General features: G+C 39.6%; 1 protein-coding gene across 2 annotated transcripts in view; it reads left to right on the forward strand.

The window, feature by feature from the left end:
- The window catches only part of TSHR (thyroid stimulating hormone receptor), a 158,823-nt gene that overhangs the window by 126,431 nt on the left and 11,283 nt on the right, over window positions 1–21,109 (forward strand). For both annotated transcript variants that reach the window (XM_015543450.2, XM_042990268.1), the window contains one exon: window positions 5,994–6,071. In XM_015543450.2, coding sequence (XP_015398936.1) covers window positions 5,994–6,071 — 78 coding nt within the window. The remainder of the gene's footprint in view (window positions 1–5,993; window positions 6,072–21,109) is intronic.

The raw sequence follows: 21,109 nt of genomic DNA on the forward strand, positions 1-21,109 counted from the left end.
GGGCCAGATGAATATTTCGGGCTTTGTGGGCCATATGATCTCAGTCGCAGCTACTCAACTCTGCCATTATAGTGTAACAGCAGCCACATACAGTACATAAAAAAAAAAAAAAAAAAAAAAAAAAAAAAGGAGCCTGTGTTCCAATAAAACTTTATTTACAAAAACAGGTGGCAGGCAAGATTTGACCAGATGGTCATAGTCTGTGGACCTCTGCTCTAGATGAGGGTACTCAGTGAGGATGACTGTGTGATAAAATATATAGTCTTCCAATTCCTGGTAAAGGTCAAAGGCAAGTATGGGATAAAGAGAAATATCTGGACAAAAATATTTTAGGATTTGAAAGTTCAGATCCAATCATAACAGAAAACAAAGATCTTTTTTTCCAATTAGTATTTTGAATCCAAATTTGAAATTCCGTTATAAAACAATGTTCTATTTATTCATCATTCTACCCTCAGTTTCTGATTCCTGGCTCATGGAAACTTTTTTTTTTTTTTTCAGAGTTAAGCACTTCAGTGAAAGGTATCATATAAATACAAGGTAAAATCAAGATGATGATGGGGCTAAGGCGGTTTGGGAACCACAGGAAGATAAGAGTTGAGCTGCAGATGGAGAAAACAGAGGTCAAGTTTCCATAGTAATAATGAAATAGTATTCACTTTGTGATTTTAACATAGGGCTGTTGCTTCTGGTCTCAATGCTAACTGTGATTTTAAACTAATGTGAACACATCAATATCCTACTATTATTCTATTTGTGTACAAACATTACACTTAGCATGTTAGCAAATTGCTAAATTCTCCAGAAGTATGTTTGTGTATCTTTAGGTTCAAATTTAAACAATGTGTCATCGTCTGAAAGAACAATGATTCCCCATCATCCGCCTTGTGTCAATTTACTGAAATTAGCAGATTTAACTTCATTTAGACCTTTTTTTAGTGGAACCAAAGAATGCAATTGCAGCCAAGTTGGACAAATTTCACATTAAGAACAAGCACAGATGCTTCAGCTGTAGTTGGGTAGAAGTTCGTGAAAATCATGGCAGATGTGTAAAAGCACTTGGTCCTGTGATTTCATATGGAACCAAGCACACTGTCATCACTCAGATGTGAAATTAATGATAATACAAGCATCCCTTGCTCAGCAGAAGTTGAACTGCTCCCAGTTGTAAATTAAGCCACACATTCATTCTTTGGAACCTCTTTTCCATCCTCTCTTTCACACAATCTGGCATAGGGATATGTTACTTAATGTCTGATTCTCCGTGTTGTATTTTCTATTGTCAAACTCAAGTAACTAGCTACTATCTGACAGTAAACATTTGGGCAAGAAAAAAAAATACCATGTTGATCTGCTAAGAACATACTGAACCGCTAGTCATTATGAACAGAGAAGTCAACACAATTCATGTGCTAATGAGCCTCACACATTAGTTGATTAGACACAAAACACCACAGTTTGGAGCACTGGGACAAGATGACAATAGAGAAGATTATGGGATTAAGCAGGCTATTATTTCCCATGGAGTATTTGAATGGCTTGTAAGATATGCTCTAAGGCTGGCTTTTACCTCTATTGAAACTTTGAGCATTTTCTCACCTGTTACTGTTTATAGACAGATCTGATTTCTGCTACCAAAAGGATTTTCATGGAGCAATGAGGGCTGGGCAGGGGTTCCCTTTAATTTTTCCAAATAACCAATGCATAGATGGGGAAACATGGTTCCTTACAGAAGTATTCCCATGAGTCTCACAACATAAACAGGTGCCAGCCCAAATTTCCCCTAAAGGGACTATGGAAATGCAGGCTGAAATTCCATCTTGGAGCTGAAATATATCCAAAATTCCCCAGAGAGCAAAGCTCCACCGCAACCACAACTTTCCTTGCCACAGTGTCAACCTCCTCCCTCTGACATAGGTCACTTCCTCGCCTAAACATAATATATAGGGCACCTCTAGCTAGGAGTTACCCAGCAACTGGACATTCATTTATTCATCCATCAAGTTTTTACTGAATGGCTGTTACGTGCCAAGGATAAGTCCAATGAACAAGGATGTGAGCTATAATATTGTATCTTCCATGCTAAGTTCATCAATTGGATATTCTTCCCCAACTCATTCCTGACCATCCTCATTTTTCTGACTACATTGTTGTTCCTTAACTGTGAGATACACATCATAAGCAGTGTAAAGCATTGAACACACCCGTAGCAGTGTCTGTATCATTTCTAAAGGAAATGTTAGTTCCTTTCCCATAAGCCCTTCACAGTATTTGTATTTAGAAATCCTGGATTTCAAGAAGTCTTTCCTTTCAGCTCTGACTCAAAGACTTTATACTGTCTATTAAGCTCATTTATGTCAACCATATCCTTGCAAAAGGATATCCTTGCAAAAATGATCACATACCCCATCCCTGTAAAGGAATCATTGTCTGGAATAGCTTACTCATGTAGCCTACCAAGGTTTGTGATTGATTTATCCAAGCTTGTTTATAGAATGTGGATTCTAGGAGAATCAGCCTAAATCATGGTGAAGGCATCAGTCTAACCAGACTGACATTCTCAGGTAACATTATGTGATAAATGAGGATGATAAAAACAAAACAAAACAAAACAAAACAAAAAAAAAACACTTTCCTCTTGGATATTAAGGGTTTAAAAATCTGTGTCCCCATCCCATCCTCTTAGCTTCAAATGGAAAGTGGGATCAGCAATCTGAACCCAAGGTAAAAAGCTTCACGGAATTATCACAATCTGTGATAATAAGGAAGCCCCTTGAAACACCTACACATGGACTAATATTTTCATTTTTTAAATCTTTATTTTTGAGGGAGAGACAGAGTGTGAATAGGGGAGGAGCAGAGAGAGAGAGAGAGAGGGAGATAACAGAATCTGAAGCAGGCTCCATGCTCTGAGCTGTCAGCACAGAACCCGACACGGGGCTCAAACCCATGAACAGTGAGATCATGACCTGAGCCAGTCAGACGCTTACCGGCTAAGCCACCCAGGCGCCCCTAATAGTTTCATTTTTGAGCGAGCACCTAATTAACTCTAAGAGATAAAGTGCCCAACAACCCTGCTGGTTTTAGAGAACACAGCCTCCCCCAAGACTCAGTTCATCTCCGTTCAAGCTGGCTGCACCCTCTCTCCATCCTTTCTCCCCTCCTGGACTCTGGCTGGCTTTCCCAGTTTGAAATCTTCTGCGGCGTTTCTGGTAAACTGCAATGCTTATCAACCAGTCTCCTTATCCTTGGGGGCGTATTGAATATCAGATGAAAACACTACAGAATTGGACAAGCAATTATTTAGTTTTACAATAATTTCTAATGATTAGAGCAAGCCGATTTTCACTTGTAGCAGTCTGCAATGAAGAGGAAAAACTGAGATGAGCTCACCGATCCTCACATGAGACTGGGAACGGAATGTGATCTGCAAGTTACAGGGTCCAAAGAATACAAAAAGAGATGCCAGCCAGTGCAGCACTCCACTTAGTTGTCTTTTTACAAAATCATGCTGTTCAGGGTCTTCTCTCCGATTGTTTCTCCAAGATGGTTCTTGCCTGCTCTAGCTATCACTGATCAAAGGAATTTCATGGACACGGAGGGTTGAGGGACAGTCATACAGTGACCACATGAAGCCTGTTATTGACAGCCTTACATGACAGCCATTTAACCAGAAGGCACACGTGACTGCTGCCACATCTTAATCGGGTCTTTGTGTGTGTGTGTGTGTGTGTGTGTGTGTGTGTATGTATGTATGAGATTAATGGAACCCCTCCATTTCAGACTTAACAATGTCCTAGAAGCTTAGGATTTTCTCAGTCACTGCCTGAAAAGCCATGTCCTGCCCATACCCTGTGGCATTTGTAAACCAGCTGTCTGTCACTGCCATCAAGAAAGTCACGTGGCCACCACACCATATGCTGAGTCTTCTTTCATTCTGGACTATTTTTTCCTTAAAGCAATCTCATGTGTCACTAAAAGTTGAACTTCACCCACCTCACTGCTTTTGAAGAGAGCTACATTGATTTTTTAAAATTTTTTAATGTTTATTATTTTGAGAGAGAGAAAGAGAGACAGAGTCTGAGTTGGGGACGGGCAGAGAGAGAGGGAGACACAGAATCAGAAGCAGGCTCCAGGCTCCAGTTGGTCAGCACAGAGCCTGACAAGGGGCTCAAATCCATGAATTGTGAGATCTCGACCTGAGCCAAAGTTGGATGCTTAACCAACTGAGCCACACAGGCACCCCTGATTTTGTTTTTATTCACTCATTTACACATTCATTGTCTGTAATCTTATCTATATAACCTGCCCCACCCCCAACAAACACGATTGTCAGAGATAATACGTGCCACCTAATTAAATTTTAATTTCAGATAAACTACAACTTTTTAGTATAGGAATGTTTCAAAAGTTACATGGGGAATACTTATGCTAAAAGTTATTCATTGTTTATCTGGGCATCTTGTATTTTTACCTGCTAAACCAGCAACCCTGCCCCAAAGAAATTCACCACCTTCACCATGGTCATTCCCTTCCTGATTTAAAATATTTTTAATGTTTATTTTTTGAGAGAGACACATAAAGAGAGAAACGGTGTGCAAGCAGGGGAGGGGCAGAGAGAGAGGGAGACACAGAATCCAAAGTAGGCTCCAGGCGCTGAGCTGTCAGCACAGAGCCTGACACAGGGCTGGAACTCATGAACTGTGATATCATGACCTGAGCCAAAGTCAGATGCTCAACCGACTGAGCCACCCAGGGACCCCTCCCTTCCTGATTTAAGCCCAGGCTTCAGAAGCAAATGGGAATATTGACCAATATTGAGAAAATTTAAATCAGTTGGTACTGAAGTGGATTGAAAACTACAGTCACCACTGATCAGGTACAGGCATACCTCATTTTACCACGCTTCCCTTTATTGTGAGTCACAGATATTGCATTTTACAAATTGAAGGTTTGAATCAACCCTGCATCAAGCAAACTCTACTGGTGCCATTTTTCAACAGCATTTGCTCATTTTGTGTCTGTCACATTTTGGTAATTATCACAATATTTCAAACTTGTTTATTATTATTATATTTAAATTGCTGCAATCTCATGATAAAACTTGAATGGATGAGGAGTTGCTCCTTATGGATGAGGAAAGAAAGTGGTTTCTTGAGTTGGAATCCACACCTGGAGAAGATGCTGTGAAGATTGTTCAAATGATAACTCAAGGATTTAGATTATGACATAAATTTAGTTGAGGCAGGGTTTGAGAAGATTGACCCCAACTTTGAAAGACGTTCTGTGGGTAAAATGCTATCACACAGCATCACATGCTACAGAGAAATAATTCTTGAAGAGAAGAGTCAATCAATGCAGCAAACTTCACTGTTGTCCTAAGAAATTGCCACATTCACTCTGACCTTCAGCAGCCACCACCCCAATCAGTCAGCAGCCATCATCATCAAGGCAAGTCCCTCCACCAACAAAGAGATTACGACTTGCTTAAGTTCAGGTGACCATTAGCATTTTTTAGCAACAAAGTGTTCAATTAAGATATGTACATTGGGTTTTTAGACACGATGCTATTGTACAATTAAAAGTCTGCAATATGGTCTAAACACAACTTTTATATGCAATGGGAAACCAAAAAATTCACTTGACTCACTTTATTGTGGTGGTCTGGAACCAAATCTGCAGCATCTCTGAGGTATGCCTGTAAATAGGGAATGAGGCAATTTTTATAAAATCTAGATATGCAAACTGGATCCTGAACATGCTCACTTTCAAAGACTTCTGCCGCAATTAATATGTATAAATCTTGCACCACTAAAACCTAGAATGTTTTGAGTGCTTAAGCCAGAAGAAGGTAAGGTGTTTTCCAAATTCTTAGAAACCAGTTAATAGCTAGGGAAACCACGCTCACACTTTATTTTGGAATTTGCGTCAATTCGCTTAACCTCACTTAATTCATTCTCTCCCTCTCTCTCTCTCTCTTTCTCTTTCTCTAGTTACCTGAACAAGAATAAGTACTTGACAGCTATTGACCAAGATGCATTTGGAGGAGTGTACAGTGGGCCAACCTTGCTGTGAGTAAGACATACAGAAGAATATGTCGGTCTTTATTTTATTTTATTTGGAGTAAAGGACAGTCACCAAGAGAAGTGGCTGATGTTTACGGGTAAGCCATGTTGTCTTGGCTAAAGACATCCGCAGTAGTCTTCCACCCAGCTGTATAGGCTACTGCTTGGAAGAAAGTTCTTGTTCTTTGACACTCAGAAGGCCACTCCACCGTACCATCCGGATGCCTCATTAGGAAGCCACCTTGGTTGGACATTCATGGAGGCCCCCAGTGCAAAAACACAGGCATCTTTGAGCAGGTGCTGTTTGCAAAATTCTGAGACACAAGGTCTACAAACAGGTGGCAGGCACTCTGTGCAGAGAAAAATGTGTGTGAATGTGCATTGCACAATGCTTTGCATGAAGAAGGAAGAGTATAAATTGACTCCAATCTAGTAAAATTTACAATCACTGGAAAAGATGAGACATAATTATTTTTAAGAACAGCAGTTTAGAATCTCACCATTGAACATCTGGTCCAGTCCTTGCCAAAGCAGAACACAGCACCCCAGGAGAAGGCACAAGGTAATCCATTAGAGGCAAGGATAAATATTAGAGGTTCTATTTATATTTAAGATTTTAAAAATAAGGGGGTGCCTGGGTGGGTCAGTTCATTAAGGATCTGACTTTGGCTCAGGTCATGATCTCACAGTTCATGGGTTCGAGCCCCATGTGAGGCTCTGCACTGACAGCTCAGAGCCTGGAGCCTGCTTCAAATTGTGGGTCTCCTTCTCTCTCTGCCCCTTCCCGCTCACACTCTGTCTCTCTCTTTCTCTCTCAAAAATAAACATTAAGAAATGTTTTTTGTTTTTTTTTTTTTTTTTTTAATTTTTTTTAACGTTTATTTATTTTTGAGACAGAGAGAGACCGAGCATGAACGGGGGAGGGTCAGAGAGAGGGAAACACAGAATCTGAAACAGGCTCCAGGCTCCGAGCTATCAGCACAGAGCCCGACGCGGGGCTTGAACTCACCAACCGCGAGATCATGACCTGAGCCGAAGTCGGCCGCCCAACCGACTGAGCCACCCAGGTGCCCCAAGAAATGTTTTTAAATAAGGACAAATTAAGTTTTGGTACTATATACACAGATGACTGCAGCCCCTCAGGTGTCAGGTAGGGAATGGACGCATTCCCAAGGAACAGTGGGTGATCCACAGTCTTGAGTACTTAACATCGTCACTCTTTCACTTCTAACAATTGTACTTCCTTTTTAGATTGAATGCACCTAGTTAAGTGAATTTATGACCTTATTTTTTTTCTTTTTTAAATTAATGTTTTATTTTTATTTTTGAGAGAGAGAGAAAAAGAGAATGTGAGCAATGGAGGGGCAGGGAGAAGGGGACAGAAGATCTGAAGTGAGGTCTGTGCTGACAACAGAGAGCCCAATTTGGGGCTCAAACTCATGAGTGTGAGGCCATGACCTGAGCTGAAGTTGGACTCTCAATGGGCTGAGCCACCCAGGTGCCCATATGGCCTTATTTCCTTAACACATAGGTGCCATATGAGAGGGCAGAGTGACCCTAAAAATCTACTATACCACATGGGGATTCATTGTTAACTGATGGCAAAGTACTTAAAAGCATTATACATTTTTCTTTCTACAAAAAGTCAAGTGAAAAAAAATGTGCTGGCCTTTTATGTGATTTTTTTTAACCTGGAAGATACTTTTAAAAGATTACTTTATAGGGACTCCACGGTGGCTCAGTCCGTTGAGCCACCTCTTGATTTTGGCTCAAATCATGATCTCACAGTTTGTGGGATCGAGCCCTCTGTCGGGCTCTGATCTGACAGTGAGGAGCCTGCTTTGGATTCTCTCTTTCCGTCTCTCTCTCTGCCCTTCTCCCACTTGTTCTCTCTCCCTCTCCCTCTCTCTCTCTCTCTCTCTCTCTCTCAAAATAAAAAAAACATTTAAAAAAAGACAACTTTATAACTGCTCCTTCAAGGGGCACCTAGGTGGCTTAGTTGGTTAAGCATCCAACTTTGGCTCACGTCATGATCTCACAGTTCATGGGTTTGAGCCCCGAGTCAGGCTCTGTGCTGACAGCTTAGAGCCTGGAGCCTGCTTCAGATTTCTGTGTCTCCCTCTTTCTCTGCCCCTCCCATGCCCATGCTTGTCTCTCTCTTTCTCTCAAAAAAATAAAAACATTTTAAAAAAAATTTTTAAAGAATTATAACTGCTCCTTCAAGATAAAGGTGATATTTCACTAATGAATGTTGTTTCTCTGAAGAAATTTGTGCTTTAGAAATGGCCTTTAGAAACAGGTATTTAAAAACATTTCCAAGTTATGTAATCTTCCCGATGAGAATGGTGAATATCACTTATGAAAATTATGTTTGCTAAAACCAGGAATTGAATTTTATCCTTTTTAAAAATATTTCAAATCAATAATTACAATGGTCTTAAAATCCACGTGTATAAAATATGAAAATGAAACATGCACAGGTTAGTGTGCAAAAACAACTGATGGACATCCGAGAATATGAATTTCAATAAAAAACATGTGTTTAGTTCCTGAATTGGATTGAGAGTTGAGAATCTTAACTTAATGAGTACAGCCATGCCTGCCTTAGTCCATGGGGAACCATCTATCTTTGTGAGGTGACTTTTTCACTGACAGCCACTTAAACCTAAACTGAAACAGAAGCAGACCTCTGAATAGCTATATCAGAAAGGGTTAAACAGCAATTTTCAAAATTAGTGAAGTATATTTAATTACAGTGCTTTCACTTTAGTGAAATTTTTTTAAAAGATTACTCATTTATTTTCATCTTATCCTTTTAAAATGTATGTTTCGTGTGTTTTATAGCGTATATAACATGGTATTACAGTAATATGTGCACGGAGATCATAAATGTACACAGGTTAAAGGCACATACTCAAACAGTTTTTGCATGTGAATATGTGACCTTGGAAGAATTTAAAGACCAATGATGTAGACTACGACCACTCAAATCGGGGCCACTACAAGGTGAATGGCTAGCCCCAGAATGTACATCAAAATACAGCTTCCTTTATGGGGAAAATCTTCCCATAAAAGCAAAGTTGCCCCAACTGAACAGTGTGCTTCATGAAGTCATTGGCTTGCCTTACAGTACAAGCTTCTTACATTTGTCAAGGACTCATAAGAAACAGTTGGCCAGTGGGCACCAAGCTTTGAGTAGCACTAGTCTAGATGACAAGAGCCTCCAAATCTCCCTTTGCCTTCTATCTCGGTCCCTCTCAATTCCGTCTTCCCCAAACCTGTGTGTGTTAAAATGCAAATCGGATCTTAACACCAATTCTGGTCTCCTGTACCCCTCAGGATAAAGACCTTGGTGTGGCACGCAAGGCTCCGTGATAATCTTCAGCTTTGTCTCTCACACCACTATACACCCCTGACCAATGATCTGTCTGCATTAGCTCTCCTCATACTCCAGCCTACTTACATGGCTATGTTAAACTCTTTCTTCGTTCTGCTTGGAAAACCCTACCACAACCTCATCTGTCTGATTAGCACCTACTACCATTTTATCTTTCAACCAAAAACCTCCTCCTCACTGAAGTCGTTCTTGACCCTTATTCTCCTTAGGGAAAGATAACCATTTCTTCTTCTGTACTCTAGCCCCTCTGTATGCATCTCAAAGCAACAGTAGTATGTTTCTGTCTATCTCTCCAAGAGCTCCTAGAGGGCAGGGTTATGCCTGTCTTGTTTCTACAGTTCTACTTCGTTTTACAATGCCTAAAACATAGTACTAGCTTAAAAAATGTTAGCAAAATTAATACGGTATACAATAAATACTTGAATCACACTTCTGTAAATGCTGTAGCCTTTAAATAGCAGTCACATTTTAAAGATATTTCAGTACTTTGTCCTTAAGGGAGAGTGTCCATTTATATTTCTTTCTAAGTGGTAAATTAATTTATCTATTTGTTTCTGTTGCTTAAAAGTTGTTTTGATAGTATTGGCAAGATTTTTTTTTTTTTTTCAAGACTCTCTGGCCAAGTTAAGAGCAGCTGTGCAACTACTTGACAATGCAATTCCTGCTTCTGGACACAGGCCAGGTTGTGAAAAGTGAGCTAGATTAGGAGCGAGGCCTGGACTTTACTCCTGCTTTCATCACTAATTGTGAGACCCATGACTCAGTGATCTTATTTGTCAAAGCAGAGTTACTAAAAGTAGTGAAGCTTAAGTAAGAAAATAAACTAAAAGCACTTTGTATATGCTTCACGAATGTTAAGCATTGTGATTACCTTTGCTTCTTCCTGCCTCTTGATACTTCATTATTCTTACCTTTCTAAGCCTTTCTGCTCACTCCTTCCTAATCTTTCTCACTAGAGATCACTGCCCCCAGTATTTCAGTTCCGAGCTCTGGCTCTTTCTCCTCTCTGTCTCTCCTTTGGTTAAATCACTTGTTGTCAAATATTATGACAATATGAGAGAAATTTTCTAATTTCAGGTTTTTCAGAACTCTGATTTAGTTATCTCACTTGCCTGAAATTTCTACTCCTTCCCTGTCATTCTGACCCATTTGCATCAGTTCGATTAAATTCTTCCTAATCAACCTCTGAAAATGTACAGTAAACATTTATTGATCATAGGCTAAGCTCAGGACTCTTCGTTAGGAGCTTTTGATGGTGGGGGGGGGGGTTCCTATTTTGACAGGTGGTCAGGGAAAGCCTCTTTGAGAAGGTAACAATTGGGAAAAAATATGACAGTCATAAAGGAACAAGGCATGTGACTACCAGAAAGAAAAGCATTCTAGACAAAGTGCAAAGACCCCTGGGTAAGAACATTCCTGGCATGTTTGAGGAATAGCAAGGAGGCTTCTTGTAGCTCAAGAAGAGTAAACTAAATAGGAAAAAGATAGAAGTTGTGGTCAAAAAGATAACGGGGTGGGGAGAGCAACTTGTGGATGGCCTTAAATGTCACTTTAAGGTCTTTTATTTGCTCCTAGATATAGAGGAAGCCATTGGAGTCTTTTGCCATGATCTGACCTTTGTTTCAGTAGGGTCACATTGGCTGTTGTGTTGAGAGTAGGGTGCCAAGTCTGGGAGCTGGGACACCACTTAGGAATGTATAAAAATAATGTAGGCATGAGGTGATAGCAGCTTGTAACAAGGTAGTAGCAGTGAAGGCAATAAGAAACGGTCAGTTCAGACTATATTTTAAAGGTAAAGCCGATATGATGTGCTGATGGAATGTACATAGGGAATGAGAAAAAGAGAAGAATCAAAGACAACTGCAAGGGTTTTGGCGTGAGCAGCCAGACGAATGGGATCACTACTTCCTGAGAAAGGGAAGACTGTGGGAGGAGTTGGTATAGTGGTGAAGAACAGTCTGAGGTATGTGTGACACATCCAAGCAGACTGTGATAGCTACAGATGGGAAAGTAACACAAGAGATCAGGGCTAGAGATGTATTTGAGATGCTTTGGAATGTAGGTGGTAATGGGAGATGTGATTATGGAGGAAATCTCAATAAATGGCTAGAATGGAGACTTCTGATAACCCTCCCCACCAAGAGAGCTCCAAGAGAAAGTTCTGGAAATAAAATAGATTGATACATTATCTGACAGGATTGGCTGTATGAAAAACTATTTTGATAGATGTTTTAGAGAACTTTAGAGTGTATGCAAGACTTAGCAAGAAGTCCATCCAAACAAGGTACATAAATAAGAGATATGTTTCATAAAGATGTTTTGTAAGGAAATAAAGCTACACAAGAAAGGAAATGAAATCAAAATATGCAGAGTTGTAATAACCAAAATACTAAATATAAGCTTAACCAAATATGTCCTAAAACTGTTTCAGGCGATTAGAGGAGGTGTCAGGAGAATTTGTGTGTAGGGTGACAGAAGAGAGCTAAATCCTCATCTTCCCTAGCAGGAAGTCAGTGGGTGAATCAAAAGCCAATAAATCAAAATATATTTACAATTATGGAAAAAAATATCAGTTAAAAGTTAAAAGTAGTTGTTTTCAGGGCATCAGAAAGCAGACTGCAGGGAGGAATTGCACCAGAGCCTGTATAACTAAGCTTCCAGTGTAGTTTGCTTTTTAAAAATAGGTCCACACATTATTTTAATGAAAATTAGAATTTAATTTAAAAAGAAAACCACAAAGCACAGGAAAAGAGGACAATGGATATGGCAGCATTTGAAATGCCAGTAGCAGGAAAGTAAGAAATGAACAAAGAGTTCAATCTCACCCTTCAAATTTCAGGCAGTTGTCTTAAAGAGCATCTAGTAACTACTCATGAATGGCTTTGTAACATCACCATGTACCTCTTGTCTTGAACATTTGTCAAAGTCTTTATCACTGTATTTCCCACAGATCTTCTCCCTATTAACCAGATTTTAAGATCCTAAGGAAATCGACTATGTCTTACACTTTCTGTAATTTCCCTGCTTCAAAAGACAAGACAGCAAGTATTCAATAAATATTTGATAAGTTGTAACTGAATACCAAATAGCCATGATTTGAGTGTGAGTTGGTGTTAAAGCCAACTTGGAAAACCTTAAACTCCAAATAAAGAGAAGAAAAATGGCTGCTATATATTTCTGCTTCATAAAGATATTTGAGAAAGAACACAGTCATTTCCAACAGTCAACAAAAACAGTAAATTTTGCCCACTTAGTTTACCATCTTTTCTCAAGGTCATTTCTCAAAAAAGAATCTAATTCAAAACAGGTGCAACATCTAAAGTACGGCCTGTTCTATTTTTTAAAGCCTTTTAATATAGTTTGGGAGTTCAATAACATTTATTACCTATTGTTTTTCTAATCAAGACATGCAATCTCATTTTCTATTTTTATGCTTTTCATTTTTGATTATCTTGTTTTCTTTTAATCTTATTTTGAAAGAGAAGCTCTCGGTGTTTATAATCCCCAAGGAAAGAATGCACTGAAATGCAATGCCTTCCATAATAACCAGAGTTCTCTAAGGTCTAAATTATGTAACTCACGTTAATAAGCATTTAACCTACCACTGAAAATGATTATAATAGTCCCAGTTACTATTATAAGTATCTCCTAAGAAGAGAACAGCTCTGTAACAATATCCTTGAGTCTGTGTAACATGCCTCAACAAAAATAAACTTTTGTTGCTATTAGCTGATCAAATGAATTATTTAAAAATCTAAAGATCAAGGCACTGCCATCTGGGTTTACAGAAGAATAAGCACCTTATGTTCTTGTCTTTTACTCAATGATCTTCACAAAATCATACTATTAGATGGCTGAAAAATTGTGGCACAGTTCTTTTGGGCATATGTGAAGTCCACTGGTGTGTTGAATGCATAATTTTCTAGGTATGAGCCTGGACAAATTTATTTTTCATTGAGATATAATTTCCATACAATAACATGCAGTTTTCAAGTATACAATTTGATACGTTTGGGCAAAATTATGTTATCCTATTTTAGTCAAGGCTTCAAACATTTTCATCAACCAGAAAATTCCCTCATGCTCCACTTTCCGTATACAACCACATATCTATGTATTTTTCTAATGTAAAAGTCTAGGAGTAAAATTGTTAGGTCACAGGACAGATGTACATTTAACTTCATAGGAAATAATGCCTCCCAAAAATCCCATTTTCTACTCAAACCAGAGAGGTATGAAAGTTTGATATTTGCTTACCCATTATATTGTCAGTCTTTTTGATTTAGCCATTCTAGTTGCTATAAAGTGGTTTCTCATTATGGTTTACTCTGTTTTCCCTGATTATTAATGATGTTGAGTACCTTTTCATGTACCTCATAACCATTTGTATATTTTCTTTTGTCAGGTGTCTGTTCAAATATCTTACCTTATTTGATTAGATTGTTTGTCTTTTTGTTGTTGAGTTGCGATCCTGAGTACATTTCAGTCCTAAATGAAATCAGCTTTAGTCCTGACCCCAAGGCCATCACCATCCATAGTTGAACCTCTCCTTTTCTCTTTCCTTTCTAAGGAGAAATAGCTAATCTGAAGCAAACTTGTAGGAATGCCTGGGTGACTCAGTTGGTTAAGCGTCCAACTTTGGCTTAGGTCATGATCTCCCGGTTCATGGGTTCAAGCCCTGCGTCAGCACAGCCCTCTGTGCTGACACGTCAGTGCCTGAAGCCTGTTGCGGATTCTGTGTCTCCCTCTCTCTGTGCCCCTCCCCTGCTCATGCTCTGTCTCTCAAAAATAAATACACATTAAAAAAAATTTTTTTAAGAAAATGAAGCAAACTTGTGCAAGGTGTTCATTTACTCATTCTACATTTTACTGAGTACCTACTGAACTCCATGAATGTTATAAGGATAAGACATAACTTCTGCTTTTAAAGAGGTTACAGCCAAATTTAGGAGAAATGTGAGTAAATAACTGTAAGTTTGATGTCAAAAGAGCCATGACAGATATTTAGAGAATCAAGATACCATTTCTAGGTAGGGTGACCAGCAAAGGCCTCATTAAAGAAGATGGTATTTGATGGGCTTCAGATAAGGGGTAGAATTGCAACAGACAGAGATGGAGAAAGAACAAAGGCAATTCTACTGAAAAACATAGGATGTGTTCAAAGAATAGTAACAATAACAGCAACAAAACATAATTTGGGGCAAAGGATAGTGTTGGAAAAGTGTATTGTGTTGAAATCATATTGTGAGGAACATGACCTGACTCAGCAGGTCAAGGATGGCCCAGTGAAGAATTACTATGGAAATATTAGTAATAGTTATATAACCCATTACAGTTTGTGGCCCTTTTCAACTCACCCCCATGCCTTCTTCCTTTCATCTTCACCCACCCTTGGCCCTGACACTATTAGTCTTGGATACCTCTGTCCCAACAACTGTGCTGTGACTGCTCATCTATATCTCCTGGCTATTTGGCAGGCACTGGACCTCCAAAGATAGGGACAAGATCAAATCCAAAGACCTAATCAGCCTGGCACTCCTTGTCTTCCTTTCTGTGTTTGTCAAACAGAGCCTTTGGGGCAGCTCTCTTGGACAGGAAGAGAACCTCCTAGGGGTGGAAAACCAGAGGAGGTTTGTCTGCTAGGCTGCTCTGCTCACTGGAGTGATAAATGAGTTGCAAAGGTAAACATACTCTTACAGTTTCTGGCTCAGGCATCAAGCCATCAAGCCAGCAGACCTTTGCCAAGGGATCCAAGTTGTTGGGGAAGCAACCGAAGTGGGTCATCCCTCCTAAGACACACACCTGTGTCTCCAGAGGCAAGGAGATGGCTTGCGACCATTTTGTTCAGTCCTTGAGAGCTACAAGGAAGGTCACAGAAGAATTTGAAGAGAAAGAGTAGATAGAAACCTTTCCATAATTGTGTGCATGCTGGCTTCTTGAAGTAGGATGGCCTACTTCAGTCCTAGGAATCTTCAGACTGGAAGACTTGTGTCAACAATTCACGAGAGTTGGATAACAAAAAAATCCAAATTTATTGATCAGTAGCATCTCTTACTACCATAGCCACTGATATGAGAAAACAGAGCTAATACTTTAAGTCACAGCAATCTATCATGGTAGGGTTACTTTTTATAACTAATGATAAAACATTGCAGAGAATTCCTAAACTAGAGGGCTGACTCTTGGTGGGAAAGAGGTGATGGAGTTATTACAAAGGTCCTCAAAATCATATGAACCTTTGCATTTTCTTCAACTGACTAAAATTTCAACTACTATCATCCTCAAAAGTTTTTTACTTTAACTGAAAGAGAAGTTCTCCAAAGCACCAAGAGCCAGGGTCCTGGAGCAATGGCCTCAAATGATCATGCATTTTCCACCAGGGTATTCAGTCTGAATAAATGTTCTCATATCTATGCCAATATGGACAGTAAACTGGGATGACCTTTCACCTATAAAAATGAATAATTCACAAACCCATTAACTGTTTCTTGTAACATGGTTTTGCTAAAATTAGTTCTTTAAGTAAGGGCTTTTTACTTTCATCAAAACTGATAGAACATAAAAGAATATTTGCTGAGTCTGAATTCTAGGAAAACAATGCTTGCAAAATGTTCTAAAACATATAAATTCTGAACAGTTTTATTAACTAATCACTGCTCTTTAGTCAGGAGTCCTCAACAGTAACAAATCTTAGAACAGAATGTAAGTCAGAGCACATCTTGTTTGCAATTTTAAGTATAAACAATCTACCTTTAAGTAAGCGCCTACTAGGCTGTCTGCTAAATATTTTGTATAAATTATTTTATTTCATCCTATCGATCCCAGAGGATTCTGACCCCTCCAACACTACTCCTCTCAGAGTTTTTGGTGATTTCACCCACATAAAGTCTCAATTAGTCACGGGGTGAAAAAAAGATTGCATAGAGCCAAATAGACGAGGCAAAAATCATTATTCTATAGCACGTTTTACTCATGATTTTACAATTAACTAGAAGATGCTGACAACAGACTTACTGATAGGAGGGATAAATTAACCTAGGATTAAAATTTTCAACAAATAACCCACAAACATAAACACATGAAACAGTTTTTGGTGTGCACAATTAGGCACTCAGTTCTTCCCAAGTAAGTATAGATGAATGCTAAATTCTTTGACTCTTCTGAGATTTTTACTCTTGCGACAGGAAATAAGGTAGTTAAGGGTTATCATTCTGACACACTATTTCTGCCAAGTCACTGAAATCCATTTTGTTAATTATGTTCTGTTTCTGAGTCTAAAGGAAATAAACACCTTAAAAGAAAGTGGACTTTTCACGTCTCACCAGTAGCATTGAGGTCCTTTAGCCACTGTGGTGATGGTCATTTCGTATGTGTTTTGGGGAGGAGAGGGAGAGGATTCAACACTAAGGAAAAGGATAGGTTTTTATTTCAGTATCTGAATATTGGCAATAAATTGCCATCATTTCCTCTTGTCATTGTGTGGTGGAGAGCTGACCATACTGACTTATAGTATATGGGTAGTTTGACTTTGAAGGATCCATTATGCTTATATGGTAAGTTCCATGGGATTTCATAGTTCACAGAAGCAAAAGGCTTAAAAGAAATATAATTATACAAACTTGAGAGATAGAGGAAAGGTTAACAGTGATTTCTGAGTTACAAAGCAATTATATTTTTGAGCTTCAGCTGTGTTCTCTGTTCTTTACAGATAGTATATCACCTTTACCCTTTTTAACTATTCAGTGGCAGGTGTTATTATCCCTATTTAACAAAGAGAAACTGAGGTGCAGAGATAATAGGTAAGTCCCCAAGGTCATCTGGCCATAAGCGATGGCGCTAGAATGCAAACCAGCACTAACTAACCCAGAAACACCGTCTCTTCCTAGGGGCACAAAGGGGCACAAAGTGAGCCCCTTTCACATATGATTGTTCTTGCATCTGTTGTAATTCTCCAACTTTCCTAGATCATTTTCTTCAATTTCTGCTTAAAATGCTCCAGTCCTTACAAATAGCAAAGACTTTGCTGAAACAGCTCCCTATCCATGATCTGTTCTCTGATTCCATCTCCTACTTCTTTCCTACTCAACACTCCACACCAGCCACACTGAACACATCCCCCTCCAACATGTTGCCATCTAGGTGTTGTGCACTAACTGTCTTCTCTACATAGATGGCTTTTCCCCCAGGTATCCATGGGACTTGCTCCTTCGCCTCCTTCAATTTTTGCTTAAATGTAATCTTCTCATCAAGGTCTTCCCTGAACACCCTATTTAAATTTGCAAGCTGCACGCATTGCACTTCCTTCCTGTATGTTTCTCCTGCATGCGTATCACTATCACCATCTGGATGTCTAATAAGCATCTCAAACTCAACCTGTCCAAAACTGAACCTGTGATCTTTCCCTCCATACCTGCCTCACTTCCCCATTTCAGGAAATGGAAAGTCTATGTTTTAGTTGCAGACCATAAATCTCAGAATCATTCTTTTTTTAACCTTTTGTTTAAATTTTCTTTAATGTTTACTTATTTTTGAGAGAGACAGAGATAGAGCATGAGGGGGGATGGGCAGACAGAGAGAGGGAGACACAGAATCTGAAGCAGGCTCCAGGCTCCGAGTGCCTGGATGTAAGAGCCTGAGGTAAGGCTCAAACTCACGAACCACAAGATCATGACCTGAACCTAAGTCAGATGCTTAGCCCACTGAGCCACCCAGGCACCCCTCTCAGAGTCGTTCTTGACTCCCCTCTTTCCCACCCATATCCAATGCATGGGAAAGTTCCATTGGCTCTACCTTTTCAATCTGTAGAAACTCCAACCATTCTCAGCAGTTCCAGTGCTACCACTCTGGTCCAAGGCACCTTCCTTGAACCTTGGTCTTCTTGTTTCTACCCTTTGCTCTCTTTGGTTTACTTTCAAAGCAGTACCCAGATTCGTCCTTTGAAATGCTTGGTCAGGTTATACCATTCCTCTGAAGACTTCTGATCTTACTCTGATAGAAGACAAAGTCCTTCTGATGGCCTACAGCCTCGTAGGAATATGATCTAGCTCCCCGTTACCTCTCTGATTTCACCCACATTTTCGACTCCCCCACTGTTTCAGCTCCAGCCACACTGGCCTCCTTGCTTCCTCAAACATAGCAGGGCCTATGACACTATCTGGTCTCCCAGCCTGCACTGTTCTTGCCTCAGACATCAACATGTTTCTCTCCCTTACCTCCATCGGACCTCTGCTCAATTATCTCTTCCATGAGGCCTTCCCTGACACCCTCCCCAATTGTGACCCCTTTCTTAAGCTCTTCCTTTCCTCTTCCCTGTCTTCCTCTTTCCCATAGTACTTATTATCAAATATACTATTTTTTTTTAATGCTTATTTATTTTTTTGAGAGAAAGAGAGAGACAGAGCATGAGCAGAGGAGGGGCAGAGAGAGAGGGAGACACAGAATCTGAAGCAGGCTCCAGGCTCTGAGCTGTCAGCACAGAGCCTGAGGCAGGGCTCAAACTCACAAGCGATGAGATCATGACCTGAGCTGAAGTCAGATGCTCAACCAACTGAGCCACCCAGGTGCCCCAAATATACTCTGTGTTTTACTTATTTTTTTTAATTGTCCCTCTCTCTCCACTAGAATATAAGCATGAGAGGAACAAGAATTTCTTCCCATTTACTTTACTGCTAGAGCCCTAACTGCTTGTATCATAGATCAATACATAAAAAGCAATCAATAAATATTTGTTGAATAAATGCATATCATGTTTTAAAATGCTCATAATCAATCAGGCTCACTCTTGAACATATAGCTTTTAAGCCCTTAAGTTTTAAGCCCTTTCTGAGTCAGTATTAATAAATTAAACTGCCTTTTAAATGGTAAATTAATCTTCTTTCTGTTTTAGATGCATTTCATCTACCAATTTGCAGATGTGACTATACATTTTTAATGGGTCAGCTTCCACCTATTGACCTTTAGGAAAAGCCCACATTTATTACAAGCAAACATTAAAGAGACTTGAAATTGCTGCTGAAACACTGGCAGGCTAATTAGTGCTTATTTAATTTACAACTGGGGGCGCCTGGATGGCTCAGTCGGTTAAACATCCGACTTCGTTTCAGGTCGTGATCTCACGGTTGGTGGGTTGGAGCCCCATGTCAGCTGTGCTGACAGCTTGGAGCCTGGAGCCTGCTTTGGATTCTGTGTCTCCTTCTCTCTCTGCCCCTCCCCAGCTGGCACTCTGTCTCTCTCTTGAAATTAAATAAACACTAAAAAAATTTTTTCATTTACAATTGAATTCATCAAAGGTTCATCTTAAATAATAATGACAATGCATATCACAAAAATGGAAATTATTTCCATGTTTGGGGATGTTAGAATACATAATTGCTTGAGGAGAAATTTGTTCTTCTGATGACACCGAATATCAATTGGGTCTTTTTTTTTTCCTGGCATCATTAAAATTCCATGATATTCTTGCCCTGTATGTAACCCTGCAGGTCTCACTCTTTCCAAATTCACGTCCTGTTACTTTCATTAGACGCATAACTCGAGGTGGTTCCCATGACCTAGACAATCAGATTTCCTACTGTCTGCCAGGCTTAGCTCCACTGCATTGTTTTGTGAGTAAATACTTGCTAGAGACAAATTCTCAGGAAGCTTGGTACCCAACACTTAATGAGCTCTTTGTGGAAAGTGCCAAAGTCACTAAGAGAGAGGGCAGCCCTCCAGCCTGTAGGTCTCCATCCATTTGGCTACACTCACAAATCATTTTGGGCCCCTTTAGTGCTGATAGCTGCTCTCCATATTCTCTCACTCCAAAAACAAAATGTTTAAATCTTGCTACGTTTTGCAAGTTTTATTTTAGGAAAGAAGGTACACTGTTAGTAAATCCTGGATTCAAAGTGGTCAAATAAAAAATTAGGTGAATAAGGAAAGATACAGCTTCAAAGAAGTTAAAATGATCCCTGCCTTGTTGAGTTTGGGGATTTTGTCAGACTGAGGCTCATTCTCTCCATCAACACCAGACATGGGAATCTGCCTAGTTGTCTAGTTGTCTGGCTGACTCAACACTCAACAAGTATCTGTTCTAAGCTCTTGCACAGATCTACATATCAAATGGAGTAATGACTAAGAGTTAAGGTGATAAATTCAACCTAAGCTTTTATTTCCTCTCCCTCTTGAGAGGCCCCTAAAATGATGGGAATGGCATTTTGATATACATAAATCCACAAGGACGGAGAGGACAGATGAGAGTGCGTGGGTGGTCTGGTGAGCTACAGAATTCTGAATGAGAAAAGGCAGAAGAGAAGGAGACAAAAATGAGTACTCAGAGGAAGCACACCTGAGGAGGCAGCTGCCTTGCCTTGCAGAACCTCTGAAGGGTGTGGGATTTGGAGGTGATGGGGGTGGCAAGTGACAGAGTGAAACGTGGGGCTATAAACAGAAGGATTTATTGAAGGTCTGCATCTGGAAATGTTAACCCACTGCCCTATTCATGTAAAATGCCAGCAGCCAAGAGTACCTTCCCTCTAGGCTAGAAATGTGAAGTCTCTTTTCTGAAGAAGTTGACAAATTCTAAAACAAACAAACAAAAAGCCTCCATATTCTGGCATTTTTAGGATACGACAGCATATATGCCACACAATTGTCCTAAAGCAGACTC

The sequence above is a fragment of the Panthera tigris genome, chromosome B3 (assembly GCF_018350195.1).
Source record: "Panthera tigris isolate Pti1 chromosome B3, P.tigris_Pti1_mat1.1, whole genome shotgun sequence".
Classification (NCBI taxonomy): Eukaryota; Metazoa; Chordata; class Mammalia; order Carnivora; family Felidae; genus Panthera; species Panthera tigris.